Genomic DNA, 14607 nt, shown 5'->3' on the forward strand with positions numbered 1-14607 from the left:
CCCAGTCAAGTACAACTAGTAGCAATTGTAGGGGAGCTCTGAAAATGACTCTGTCCACCACCTATCAACTCTGGTGACGTATTAGGAAGCTTACAAGAGACTCTAAATTTGGAATTAGACATGGCTCTGTTGCTTCACAGTATATGGATCCTGAGAATTTCCTAACCTCTATTGTTCTTGGTTTTCTTATCTGTAAGGATTGATAATAATACCTAATCAAAAAGTTGCTGAGGATCAAATAGCTGTATATTTATGAGTGTGGGGCACTTACAAGAGGACCACATTAAAGGAATACCCTGAAAAATTGGATTTATCCTCCACTGTTGTGAAGAATTGGGAGTAATCTTTGTTGTTATTTTTGATTTGTTTTAAATAATAATCACACAATGAGTTTAATTCTAGCTACTAATATGTCCCGGGTTAGGACTGCAGGACACAGGGATGCTAGGCACAGAGGCTGAAGAGAGTTCTGAGAGATAAGTTATTTTTTTTTCTGAACTAGAGTTCTTTTATGTATGTGTGAGAATTATATACTTGGGATTCCTATTTTTCTAAACTTTGTTAAGAGTCCTAGACAATGAAAATACTCTTTGTTGGAATTACATTTCAGAGATTAAATAAAACTCTTTTTGGGAAAATTGGCCTTGGAAAGGGAAAATGAGGAAGGAAGAAAAAATAGTGAAGAAGAAGAAAAAAAAGGATTGCAAACTTTGATTGGAACTCTATCCTACCAGGAATATGTATACAAATTTGCTGTTGGACGCACAGCCTCATGCAGTTTTTTTGAGCATGAACTTCAAAAAAGCAAGGACTTTCAGAAATGTAAAAATAATCATCTGAAAAGATAATGGGCAACCAATGCCATCCACAACTCTCGATTTCAGAAAGCATAAGATTCCCTCATTCAGATATTTTTTAAATGCCTACTGTGCTTTGTGCTCAGTGGACAAGGAGCTGCTTTCACTTGAGAGGGCTGCTGGGGATGGATTTTTAGAAAAAAATGCTGAAAGGTGAAGGTAACCTTTGGTAAAAAAATTGAGAAAGGAGTTGACACACCATAAATGGTTAAGTGTCACAATGGAAACCTTTACAAAGGAGGCAAATAGCCTTCAGGTTTGGGACTGAGCACACTAAGACTCCAGGTTTTTGGGGTGTTGTCAAATGAAATGGTGGCCGAAAAGAATCTCTCATCTTTTCAAAAGATCTCTCCTCATGTTTCAAGGAGAGAGATGAACTGAAATGCTCCACTGCTAGTAGAGGCTCAGAGGTTGAGGCAGCTTCATTGGGCTTAGATTGATAGAATGACTTGGAAGTAGCCCCACACTAAGAGTTGTGGGGATGCTTGGATCAATTTTCCTGGGGGATAATAAAATCAAGTTTGTATATGATAAAGAACCCCTGGACTGTAGTGTGACCAGATCAAGGGAACTGGGAAACAATCCAGGCAAAGAAGCTACCAGGCCTGAGCTTGGGCAGCAGTACTGAAGCTAGAGAGAAAGGATCCTTTGGACAACTCTAGTTTGTGGCTAATTTGATGAGAGAGGGGAGTTCTCTATCAGTTTGGGGAAATAACTTATCTTTTATACCTCTACTAGACTTCTTTATTAGAACATTTTGTAATTTTCTCTGATAAACACCACCTTTTGAACATCTAAAGAGCGGGACCCACTCGAACTCTGAAAAATAATAATGTAGAGAAACACTCTTTTCTATTCAATATGACTTTGTAGGAACTTCATAATAGTTGTGATGACTGAGTTGAGTGTGAGTGCAAAGAGCATGCAAAGCTCTTGGTTGCACCACTTTCTTATTCAGTGACCTTGGATAAGTCACTTTAATGTTCTAACCCCCGGTTCTTCCCCTATACAATGGAGATATACTAGAATACTGTATTTTGCAAGGTCTGCAGGTCTAATCTGGTCCACTACTTGTTTTTATAAATTAAATTCTATTGGAAAGACAGGCTCACTAGTATATGTACTGTGTATGGCTGCCCTTTCCCCACTATGGGAGAGGTAACCAGTTGCCACAAAGGCCATGTGGTCGGTAAAACCTAACAGTCTTCTCTAGATAAAGTGTGCCTGCCCTACCACTTATATAAGGGAATACCTGTCTAATTACTTAAACCATTTTATCATTTATTTGAGTATCATACCATAAGGCAAGCTCTTATTTAGCTATGTGAAACCTTTAGTTAGATCATTAAGCACATGCTTGATGTTTCTTGGAGGGGCTGTAAGATATGACAATGGTCCAAATATCAATTCAGTTGTTAGCCAGAGTGGGAGTGGCAATACTCACAGTGTCAGGGTTTCATTGCACAGCCCCTGGAAAGCATTGGCAGGGATGGAAGCCATGTAAGGGTTGTCTGTGATTTCACTACAAGAGAGGGACAAAAACACTTGGTGAAAAAAATGCTTTCCTTTTGGTGCTGGGCTGACTCTTGCTCCACCTATGCACTCAAATAAAGAACTTGATGCAATTTAGTTTAATCTTGTTCATTTTTAAGTTTCGCTGACCCTTCTTAGCTGCTGGTGGCTCAGAGGGTTCAGTGAGCTAGTGAGAGCTGTCCCAGAGGGACACACACTCACAGCTCCACAAATGTGCAATAAGTAATTGGGCTTTTGATGTGGGCTGAAGTCCCTAATTAAATCCTCTTTGCAAGGGGAGCAGATGGACCTTGAAGACTTCTTGTAAATCTGTGACAGATACTTTGTCCTTAGCAACTAGGATTTTCTAAGTGTTTGAAACCTCTAAAAAGGGTTGGTAGAGTGGGATCAGTGGATTTCTTTCTACGAGTGTTACTGAAGTGTCCTCTATTTGTAAAACACTGCCAGGCAGATGCTCCTGGAAAACATTTCTGTGCCAATCTAGTTGCTAGAAATCTGCCTACATTTTGAACTGAGTTCTTCTGCAGCAAAGAAGCATGGTTAATTTTTTTTTCTGGCAAAATTTTGAGAGTTCAGATCCTATCACTCCACGTTTTTGTTGACTTGGTAGTGCAGACTTAAAGACTTAACTATGTATAAGTCCTTTGATCTTTATACAGTTAGGTAAGACACTTGACTGTGCCACAGGTTTTGGAAAAGGGCACATGGCCACCAATCAGAAGCCACAGGAAGTAGTTTGAACACCACTAGTCACTGCTCCATGAGACTCTGCTCACAAAATCACTTTAATTTCCTATTCCTCCATTTCTTCATTTGTAGAATGGAAAAAAACTCATAACTTCTTTTATGCCTTAAAGGTGGTTGAAGAGTAGCAAACATGATAATGCTATGGGAAAGTATTTGAAAAGCTATTAAACATCATGTGGAAAATAAAGTATCATCATTATCATCAAATTTTCCTTCTATTTAATCACTCCCATTAGCAAACAAACATGCCATAATTTGTCCCATCAGACAACAACAACAACAACAAACAAAAAGAAACCTTTGTTCCTGATCTAGTATCCTGAACTACTGAGATATTGTCTGCTCTATTTAAATAGTAAAACCATTTGTTTGTTTGTTTGTTTATTTATTTATTTATTTATTTATTTATTCATTCATTCATTCATTCATTCATTCCCACTCCAGTAAAACCTTTTAAAAGAGTTTGTAATGATCACTCTCTCGAGGTCTTCCCTTCTGATTCTTCTTGAGCCAACTCCAACCAGACCTCACCCTAGAGCTCCATTGGAACTGCTCTTGTCAGAATCACCAGAGCTCCATATTACTAAACTCAGTGGTCATTTCCCAGTCTCTGCCTTACTTCATCCACCAGTGAATTTGTCACAGCTGATCACTGCTTCCCCTAGAGACAGTTGCTTCACTTGGTTTCAACCAACCCCCATGGCTGCACCCTTCTTCTCGTCAGTGACAAAATACTGCCAAATATTGCATGTGTGCATACTTACAGTATAAAGAATACATCAGTGGAATAAACTTTGGTCACATCAGGGAATACTCCAAGTCCAGTGTTGAAAATGCCACTAAAGTGCATGAAAAAGAAGAGGGAACAGAAATAAGGTAAGAAAATCAACACATAGGAAGTAGAATAAGTTAATAGCTGAAAGCATTGGTTCTGAAGTCACCCTAGAGTCAAATCCTAACTCCTTCATTTGAGTGACCATGGGCAAGTTCTAACCCTTGGATGAAATGTTACTCCCTGAAGATACAACAATCTGATTCCATCCACCAGTGTCAATACATTTTTTTCTCTTTAGAAAAAATGAGGATTGTTTCAACCAAGCAGGCATCCTATAAATAGGAATTCAGGTTTCTTTCCATGTGTGCATGTGTGTGTGTGTGACATTTCCCTGTTTTAACTGGAGGACATTCCAGGCTGCAGTGGAATAAGGAGAGGATAGGCCAGAAAGACAATATAATACCCAACTCCAAGCCAGGCTTCCTCTTTCAAACTTCACATTATATTGTGTTCATTATTTTGCCAAGAATTATTTTCCCATGGCAGTCACCTGGGAGTAGGATGGCAGCAGTGCCATTTAGGAAATATGTCTAGACAAGGAATAAAATCAATCAAAGACAATGTATTCACTTTCCAAAGTTTGTGTCATCAGGACAAAAATATCAAGACTAAAAGTACATAAAACAGTATGAATACAGCGACGCTCAGGCTCCTGGTTAATTTAACATTTGTTGCAGCTACTAGAACATGGGTAGTGGAAGTGGAGATGCTTTTTTTTTTTTTTAGAGGCATGGCATAGGGTGAGGTTTAGCTAATAGCAGTAAAGCTTTAAAGAAAGTCTCCCAGCTAGTTCCATTGATAGACCTTCTTAGGCAAATTCTGACCTGACTCCTTTTAGAGGGGGAAGGCATAAGATTTAAAGAGAAAACAGGAGCCAGAGATCTTTTGTCACAAAGAGCAAATGGAATATTCCAGATAGCAAAGGAAAGAGTTGAGATTCCATGAAGAGTATCTGAAGAACAGTAAACAGTGAACAAACTAGTCAACTGTAAGAGAGGTTCATGTGGAAATGTGTATGTGCCCAGGGGTAGAAGTCTTGGGGTTAAGTGGGGACCATATAGTGGGGCTGAAAATCCCAGATTAGGGACCAGGACCTCTCTTTTCTTCAAAACCCCAAAAAAGTCCATCTCCTTTCTGATGTGTACTCTAATTAACTCTACCCTCAAATAATGTATGTACCTTTATCACTTACCATTATTCTCCAGTAGAAAAGGAAATTTTTGATTTTATATACAGTATCTTCTGAACTAGATTTTAAGCTTCTTGAAGGTAAGAACAATGTTTTATTATCTTACAGGTTCCCTACAGAGCCCCGCAGATATCAAAGGAACATCATATCAACTAATTATTGATTGATTGAAACTCAAAGTCCACACAAGAGTGATTGCCTTGTCTCATAAGTTTTTTTATTTCCTAGATACCCCTCCAGCCACATTTCCCATCATTATGCTCCCTGCATCTCCCACTCCCACTTCTTCAATACTGGACTATTTTTAGGGCTCCAAATGAGCCTTATGGTTCTACACCTTTGTGTCTTTATTTTGCTATTCCATCCACCTGTATTTTTCTTCTCCCCTGCCCCTGTCTTTCCCTGGATAACTTCTATTCATCCTTAAAGACTTAATTCATAAGATATATATGGATATACACTTTTATTTAAAAGCCCTAGATGGAAACAAATATCTTAATAATGATTATTTCTGGGTATTGGGATTAAGGTTGATTTTAATTTTTTCCTCTCATAATGTTTTTGTGTTCTAATCCGTTACAATGCATGTGAGCAAGAAAGAAGGGAAGAAGGGACAGATTCTTCCAGTTGGTGTCTAGAGGACCTAAGGCCATACATACACATTCATTGGACACATTTTTACTGAGCACCTACTCTGTGCCAGGCAGGAAAGGCACAATAGAAAGCAAAAGTGCTGTGGTCTCTGCTCTCAGGGAGTTTGTAGTTAGCTCTTAAGCTGCCCAAAGCAAAGCAATAATAGTGTTGTCCCTTCAATTTTTGTCCCTCAAACCTCCAAGAATTTGAATTTTGCCCTTTGTGGCCTTTTTTCTGTGTAATGGTCACTTTAATATTGCTGTGATACCTATTTCCTAATTAAATTGAGCAATGGACCTTCAAGAGTTTTTTGTTTTATTTTGTTCTGTTACATTCCATTTAAAGACTGTACGTATCATGGTATTTTCTCCCTTGTTTCCCTTGGATCAAGCCTTTGGTCCTAGCATTATGCGCTGACTTTTAAATAAGTTTTACAAATGTGGATCATTTCACTCTATACCTTGTCTGATGGGGAAGTGTGGGGAGTAAGTCACAGGATAAATCACATCCTATACCATATACCACTAAAATTATCCTGGCCCACATCATCCTAGGGTGACTCCTGGCAAGCAACAGCATTATAATTCTCTTAAAAAAACCAAACAACCCAACAAGGTAGGATGGGATAGGAGTTAATACTTACAGGAACTTCAGGAGTGGGAGCTCTTTTAGGGCGTCAGGGTCTATGGATGTTAAGCTTCTGGTATTCCGAATCTCTCTGTAAGAGTTACAGGAAACACCATACACCATGGATGTATTCACCACAATACATCCATTTCTGTTCTTCTCAAAGTTAAAATATGAATCAGGTTTAACAAATGTTCATGAGAAGAAGTCACATTTATGTGGTGCCCTAGGGAGTGTTTCTACTGGGAATCAGTCCCATCAGCAAGCTCTTCCAGGCTCCTTCCAGGGACACATTGGCTATTCAGCTCTCCCCATCACTGACCTAGTTCCAGTCCATTTGAATTATGGGTGATCTTTCTCTTTATTGTAGTCTCACAACCTTCCCTCCGACCAGCTTTTTATATTTAAACAGAAAAAAAAACCCTCCAATGGTTTGTTAAGAACAAATATCTTTATTATTAATAGGATGGATCCTCCCCTGGAGTGGGAAGCTGAGCAGACTAAATGATGGATGATAGCAAGGCAGTAGAGTGGTAAGCTTCCTCTGACGCTTGCTATTTTGGAGGTAGTGGATGTAGTGAGTCTTAACAGTTCACTTGAGTTTCTTTTCTGTACCAGTAACTTAAGACTTTAGCGCATGTGATGTGACAGCATGTATGTCTGCAACTTACATACCTAGATTTATATACATCCCAATAAAAATGTAAAGTTAGCATTAGTGAAGTTCATGACTGTTAGAAATAGGTCCTTATTGGTAAAATTGTATTCAACACTATGTAGATTGGTTGAAAGAATTTAAAGGCACTCCCTATGCTTATATAAGGAGGACAGAAGAACCCAGTAAGACTTGTATCCTTTCCCCTTATGGATGGCACCTAAGGCTAAAGGAATCTGCATCTACTCACTGATAGTAACAACTAGAAGACTTAGGATCTGGCTGGAGGTTTTTTTAAAACAAATTTATTTATTTGAGAGAGAGAGAGAGAGAGAGAGATGGAGAGTGCGCACGAACAGGGGGAGTAGCAGAGGGAGAGGGAGAAGCAGATTTCCCTCTAAGCAGGGAGCCTCAGGCTGGGCTCAATCCCAGGACCCTTAGATCATGACCTGAGCCAAAGGCAGACGCTTAAAACCAGCGAAGCCACCCAGACACCTCTGGCCCTGGACTTTTAAAAACGGTTTTACTGGAGGAGAACTTTCATAAAATTCATGTATTGCAGGTATAGAATTAGGTAATTTCTAGCAAATTTATAGAACTGCGCAGCAATCATCACAACCCAGTCTTAGAACATTTCTATCAAATGACAAAAGTAACCCATTTGCAGTTAATTCCCACCCCTCCCCCATGCCTAGGAACCATGGATCTGCTTTCTACCTCTGAATTTGCCCTATCTGGACATTTCATATAACTGAAACTGCATCTTCTTTATCTGACTTCTTTCACTTAGTGTGATGTCTGTGTAGTTCATACACCTTCATAGAATCCCTCAAAATCAAGATCGTACATGGAAAGAACCACTTTAAAGTAGATTTAAAATTCTGTCCTAAAATAAATAAATAAAATAAAATAAAATAAAATAAAATTCTGTCCTAGTTTGAAATGAAAAACCCTGTTTTTCGGGAGCTCTGTGTGTCCTGGGTAAACTGGGATTGTTGGCTACTTTATTGCACAATCCCATAGCTGTTCTCGCTTTGTCCTGCTAAGATACTTTTAGATGCTGCTGAGTTGAGCTCTTCCCTCTCTGCATGGTGAGCAATAAACTCATCACCAGAGCTATCCATGTAGGGAGAAGGGTTTGGGCTGCTGTCAATCAAGTCTAAACTAGTTAGGAGAGTTTGGAAACTGAGTGTGGTTTGTGGTCTGGCAAACTGCTCCATGAGAGACTATTGTTGAACGAGCCAGACTTGAGTGAGTGGCTCAAGAGACTGTCACAGTGATAGGCAGCCAGCTGAAGCAGCTTTAGAGGTAGCGAAAGAGAGAAGTGAGCAACTGCTGTGGGTTCCAGCTAGTTCAACTAGGCTGCAACCTACGGGTGGCTCTCAGAGCAGAAAGAGGAGGCTGTGAGGAGAGGGGAGACGCAAAAGAGGTGGTTTCTTAGGGGAAATATAACATAGACAAGAGTTACCACAAGAAAATATCAAGGAAAAGAAGCTGCTTTCTGAGTTAAGAAGACAGTCAGCTGCTCATGCTCCCAAGTGACTTAAAAAAAAAATCTGTGCTGAGATAAAGATAAATACTGTATGACCTCACTTATATGTGGAATCTAAAAAAGCCAAACTCAGAGAAATAGAGAGTATTGTGGTGATTACCAGGGGCTGGAGGAGGGTGGTGGTGATGGTGGATGGGAAGGTACTGATCAAAGGGTACATCTATTTACAAGATTTACAAATTCTGGGGATCTAATACACAGCATGGTGATTATAGCTACTAATATAATAATGATACTGTGTTACACACTTGAAAGTTGCTAAGAGAGATCTTCAGTGTCCTCACCACAAACAAAAAGAAATGTAATTATGTGACAGGATGGAAGTGTTAGTTAATGTTACAGTGGTAATCATTTTGCAGTAATACAAGTGTATCAAATCAGCACATGTACACCTTAACTTTACCCAGTGTTATGTGTCAGTTAGATCTTAAAACTAGAAAAATATAATCTCTGCTGAAGCACAGAAGGGCGGTGGGGGTGGGGTGGGGGGGGTGAGGGGGAGGCATGAACTGCCAGCTTAGCTAAATGGAGACAGATGTCAGAAGTGAAGGCAGCTGGTATAACCTTTTCAAAGATGGGAAGCAACTGCAGCCCAAGAGTGCAGGAGGCTAGCTATGTTGCCAGGAAGCTAGGAACACCAGGAGAAAGAAAACACCTCTATAATTCCAGCACAGCAGGTTGGAATAAAGCCATCCCCCCAGGGTGAGTCTGGACAAGAGCCGAGGATGGCAGTGCCCCTGGATCAGCAGCCTGGGTGCCCGAGTGACTGCATGGAGAAGCACTGACCTGCGCACCTGTCACTCCACCAGTACTGTCCCATGAGCAAGAAATAACCTTCAGTTACCTTAGGGCTGTTACAGATTTTTATTTTTGTCTATTTCTTACGGTTGTTAAACTACCCAAACTAATACATAAACAACAATAAAGTTCCTAAAATATAGAGCACAGTGTGAGTTGTGGTCATCTCTGGTAGATGGGTTTGGGAGCTAGGAATGTATAATTTTCATTTTTAATTTTATATCTATATTTTAAAAACATTATTTATTAGAGGAGTATGAGGGGAGGGGCAATAGAAGAGGGAGGGAGAGGGACAGAGAGAGAAGAGGGGGTCTGACTCCCCGCTGAGGTTGGAGCCTGAGATCCCTACTCTGAGGGGAAACCAAGAGTCAGAGGTCAGAGGTTCAACCAACTGACCAACCCAGGCACCCCTATTTTATCTTGTTTAAAATTAAAAAAAAAAGAAAAGGCATACAAAAATTCCTCAAAAAAAAAGGAATAAATATTCTATATAATAATATATATATAATTAAAATAATGCAGCACCAGATAGTCTGCTTAAATTTTCAAATATGATCTTTTCTGGAGTAGAGAGATCTAGCTGTGTCAGAGAAATATTTGAGGATCTTCAAGCTTATTGATTAGAGAAGCCCAGTCTTGGAGATGAAAGGGTAACCAGGGACTGGGTATACTTATCACTCAGGATGGTTCTACCAGCAAGGAGGTAGGAGAACTGACTTAAGTGAAATGGGGAATAATCATCCTCATTTTGCAGATAAAACGAGGACACATTTAGCAAGGGTAAATGACTCATCTTCTATTACATAGAAGCAATCCTGGGCCTTAACCTAGGACTTCTAACTCCAAATGCTGTCTTTTTTATTATCTTTTTTTTAAGTGGTGTTTAAAGGAGATCATCCACCAGAACTAAAGGGAAATTTAAATAGTCATTATTGGTTAATTTCCCTTCTTTGGATTTCAAATAAAATGAATATTTAAATGACAAGAGTAACAGTGACTCTAAGTGCAATGTTTTCACAAACTAGCAGATCACTAATTTAGCACACATTACGTTCATTTAATCATATGACTAGATTCTGGTCTTTTTCTTCTTCTGAGAAACATTTGTTAATTCTTGATAAAAGCAAAGAACAGAGAAATTGTCTTGTTCAAAGCAGTTCACCTTGTGGTAGACACTTAGCACACTAACTTGCACCCCAAAGAGTATGGGAAATCATCAAAGTGACACAAGAGTCCCCAGGTTGGGGAGAGAGGCAAAAGGAAGAGAAATGAAGGCTTAAATCCTTTGGCTATAAAGAATTTTCCAACTTATTTCCTTCCATTATCTCGGGGCCCCCTTCCCCCTCAACCATTCAACTGGCACTAGATTGTGGCACTATGATCCTCAGCCTTCAAGATATTTGCCTACACCCTCAACACCCCCATTTCTCTCATTAGGAGAAAGCAAGCCAAGCTGGGAAACAAATTGAGGGCAAAAATGAAGCTGACTTGGTTTTTCACCTGCAAAGATGGGGCCACAGGAGATGAGAAGGCTGCAGCTTGCATGGGCAAGGACTCCTAATTGCAAGGATACCAAACTGGAATGAGACATCTGAAGAGAAGAGAAGCTGCCCCAGCCGGCATAGTTGGAATTTTAAGAAATACAAATACAATAATGGGTAAGACTATGTTGTGTAAAACAAGAAACTGAATGTGAATAACAGCCAAAAACCTAGCTCTCAGCCAGCCCCCAGCTTCTTTTCAACTCTTACTTCAATTTGATTTTCAATTTTTTTCTAGTCTGCTTTTAAGTGTGAATAGTTCAAAAAAAAAAAGTGGGGGGGGGAGGTAGGCCACTCTGTCTAGTCAAAGACAGACTAGGTCTGCTAGCTCTAGTGGGGAGAGTGAGGAGAGATTCATTAAAACTAAAGGAATACTTATTAGACATTTATTATGTGCAACATTACTGTGTGTTCTGGGAGGTAGAAGTAGCAACTAATTATTTAACGACTTTATTTTTTTTTTAAGATTTTATTTGTTCATGAGAGACACACACACACAGAGGCAGAGAGAGAAGCAGGCTCCATGCAGGGAGCCCAAAATGGGACTCGATCCAGGGTCCCCAGGATCAAGCCCTGGGCTGAAGGTGGCACTAAACTGCTGAGCCACCTGGGCTGCCCTATTTAATGACTTTTAAAAAAAGGTACAGCTATGTGTTAGCAAAGCCGTAATTTTGTTACCTTAAATACCTTAAATGCTACACAGTACTGAGGTGAAAACTGGCACTAAGAATTAGGTAAATTAATTTTAAGGTAACATTTTCTGATTGGCTCTTATCACATAAAGTCATCATGTAGTATTTTTACATCAAGATTTAATTTTAAGATTGTGTATATTGAAGGAACCCTTAATTTTTAAAAAGTTTATTTCATTTGACTCTAAAGATAATACATATACATTGTAAAAAGTTTTAAACACATTCACAACAAAAAGATTTAAAACCTCTCATCATTTTGGGATACAAAGAAAATCAGTTTTTTTTTTCTGTCTTTAAGTATGTTTTATGTTTTTAAAACAGCATTATGTCAAAAGTATTTCCTCTGGGATTAAACAGTCAATTACAACAGATTTCTAATGGTTGCTCATTATTTCATATTAAACCCTTCTCCTAGCTAAGCATTTGAGTAGTTTCCAAATTTTTGCTGTTATAAATTAACTCTGAGACAAGTGGCTTTTATGTAAATTCCATCTCACTCTATTTTCTTAGGGAAAATGTATAGAATTGGAATTACTCAGTTAAAAAGTATAAAGTCTGTCAAAGCTCTTGGTGTATACTAGATCCTTAGCTTCTAAAGTCCTGATTTTTAGACTAACAGTAACTTTTCAGTAATAGTCTATAAATTCAGAGAAAAAGTTATTTCCAAATTATCAAGACTTTTCAATGAGAGAAATCTTTATTCTACTTTGGTAATTATCAATGAAGTATTTCACCAATAGCACTCTGTAATTAAGGGGAAAATAATCTATAACTGAAAGGTGATATTCATGATATTGATGCATCTTTTAATTTACTGAAAATTAAATAATAGATGTTAATCAAGGAGAGTTTGTATCTTTAGAGTTTTAAAGCAGATTGAAGAAAATGTAGGTTTACTACCAGATTTTCTACTTGAAATAGGACATTAAAAAAGTGATTTTCCAAATTGCCTGGAAGATGCATACAGCTAATTGCATGATTATCTAATGATCAGACTAAGACCGGTACTCTTGAAACCCCCAATAAATCCACTTGACTCAATTTAATGAAGCAGTGAATAGTAAATCTTATTACACTGCCATAAATCACACTTTTTATTTACCTAGTTATAGAATTTTTATTTACTTGTGATTTTTAAAAAGTCCACATGAAAGTAAAATCATCCTTCTGACGGTAGCATTTTCTTTATTTCCATTTTTAATTGAAGAGATACTGTGGTTTTGTGTTAGTTTTGAAGGCAGACACTCTTACTGTCAAATTCTGACTCAGAAAATTCTTAGCAGAGTAAATATGGGCAAGAACCCTGTAAGGTATGTGTTACTATCTTCATTTTATATAGTGGAAACTGAGACTTAGTGAGATTAAGTAGGCTAAGATATGTGAAGCACTTTTAGCAGAGTTCTTGCCCATAAAAAGGATTTAGTAATTGGTAGCTGCTATTAGGAGTAACAATGGCAACAATCCATGTGCTATTGGCTTCTTTATAGAAAAGATAAAATAGAAGATGGAAGTGGCCAGTGTTTCATCATTTTACTGGTATAAGTCTTTACCAAATATATATTGAGGGGGGCACCTGGATGGTGAAGTTGGTTGAGTGTCTGACTCGTGGTTTCAGCTCAGGTTGTGACAGGGTTGTGAGGTACAGACCTGAATGGTTATTCATGTTTAGTGTGGAGTCTGCTTGGATTCTCATTCCCGCTCCCTCTGCCCATCCTGCTCATGTTCTCTCCCTTTTTCTCTCTCTCAAATGAATAAATGAATCTTTGAAAAACAAAGTATATATTTTGTGGGCCACACTATATCCCAGCTGAAGTTTAAAACCCAGGAGGACTGATTTGTGTCCACTTAAGACTCTCAATACTTTGTAAAGAAACCTGCCACTCTTGGAACTTTCTCTTACAAATCCTCAATGCCTTTTATTCATTGTTAACTGAGATATAATTGCTACCTCTTCTGGATATCTGTTGTTGTATGGTAAATTACCCCAAACTAAGTGGCTAAAATAACTGTTTTATTATATAGCTCACAATTTTGTGGATTAGGATTTTAGGGAGTGGTAAACTGGGCTTTTTTCCTGCTTCATGTGGCATCCACTGGGATCATTGGTTGTTTTTTAGCTGGTATCTGGGTCAATATAGACAGTCTAAGATAGCTGTGCTTCTATGCCTGGCCCTTTGAAGGCGATTGTTAGAAAGCTAGGCTTGGGGGCACCTGCATGGTACAGCTGGTTAAGTGATGACCTCTTGGTTTTGTCTCAGGTCTGATATCAGGGTCATGAGATTGAGCCCCATATAGGGCTCTATGCTCAGTGCAGAGTCTGCTTAAGTTTCTATCTTTAAAAAAGAAAAAGCCAAGCTCAGGTAGGCCCTTCTCTATCTTCTTATAATAATTCAGGGCTTTCCTATGTGGTCTCCCCTTCAGCAGAATTCTTACATAGTGACTTAAAACTCCAAGCATCTAAAGCAAAAGCTGCCAATTCTCTTAGAAACAGGGCCTAAAAATGCATATCACTTCCACTGTAGTCCATTAAAATACTGGACAAACATTTCAAAATTTGACAAAACCAGAAATTGATAGGCTCAGGAAGTCCAGAAAGCCCCAAGTAGATTAAATAGAAAGAAAATGTCAGGACACCTGGGTGGCTCAGCATTTGGCGCCTGCCTTCAGCCCAGGGCGTGATCCTGGAGACCCAAGATTGAGTCCCATGTTGGGCTCCCTGCATGGAGCCTGCTTCTCTCTCTCTGCTTCTCTCTCTGCCTGTGTCTCTGCCTCTCTTTCTGTATCTTTCATGAATAAATAAATAAAATCTAAAAAAAAAAAGAAAGAAAGAAAATGTCACCTAGGTATATTATTTTGAAAACCAAAGTCATAAAGTCTTAAGAGCAGCCAGAGAAAAAGGACATGATTCTGTGGGAGAACAGGAATGACTCATCAGAAACAATGGA

At 38.8% G+C, this 14607-nt stretch overlaps 1 protein-coding gene across 6 annotated transcripts in view; it reads right to left on the reverse strand.

The window, feature by feature from the left end:
* TSHR (thyroid stimulating hormone receptor) overlaps positions 1-14607 on the reverse strand; it is a 152600-nt gene that overhangs the window by 42604 nt on the left and 95389 nt on the right. For 3 of the 6 annotated variants that reach the window (XM_055304500.1, XM_055304498.1, XM_055304497.1), the window contains 3 exons: positions 6438-6512; positions 3902-3976; positions 2302-2379 (listed from right to left, as the gene is read on the reverse strand). In XM_055304500.1, the coding sequence (XP_055160475.1) occupies positions 2302-2379; positions 3902-3976; positions 6438-6512 (228 nt within the window). The remainder of the gene's footprint in view (positions 1-2301; positions 2380-3901; positions 3977-6437; positions 6513-14607) is intronic. The other 3 variants (XM_055304503.1, XM_055304502.1, XM_055304499.1) reach the window with 1 other exon arrangement.

Source organism: Nyctereutes procyonoides, unplaced genomic scaffold (genome assembly GCF_905146905.1).
Source record: "Nyctereutes procyonoides isolate TBG_1078 unplaced genomic scaffold, NYPRO_anot_genome, whole genome shotgun sequence".
NCBI lineage: Eukaryota > Metazoa > Chordata > Mammalia > Carnivora > Canidae > Nyctereutes > Nyctereutes procyonoides.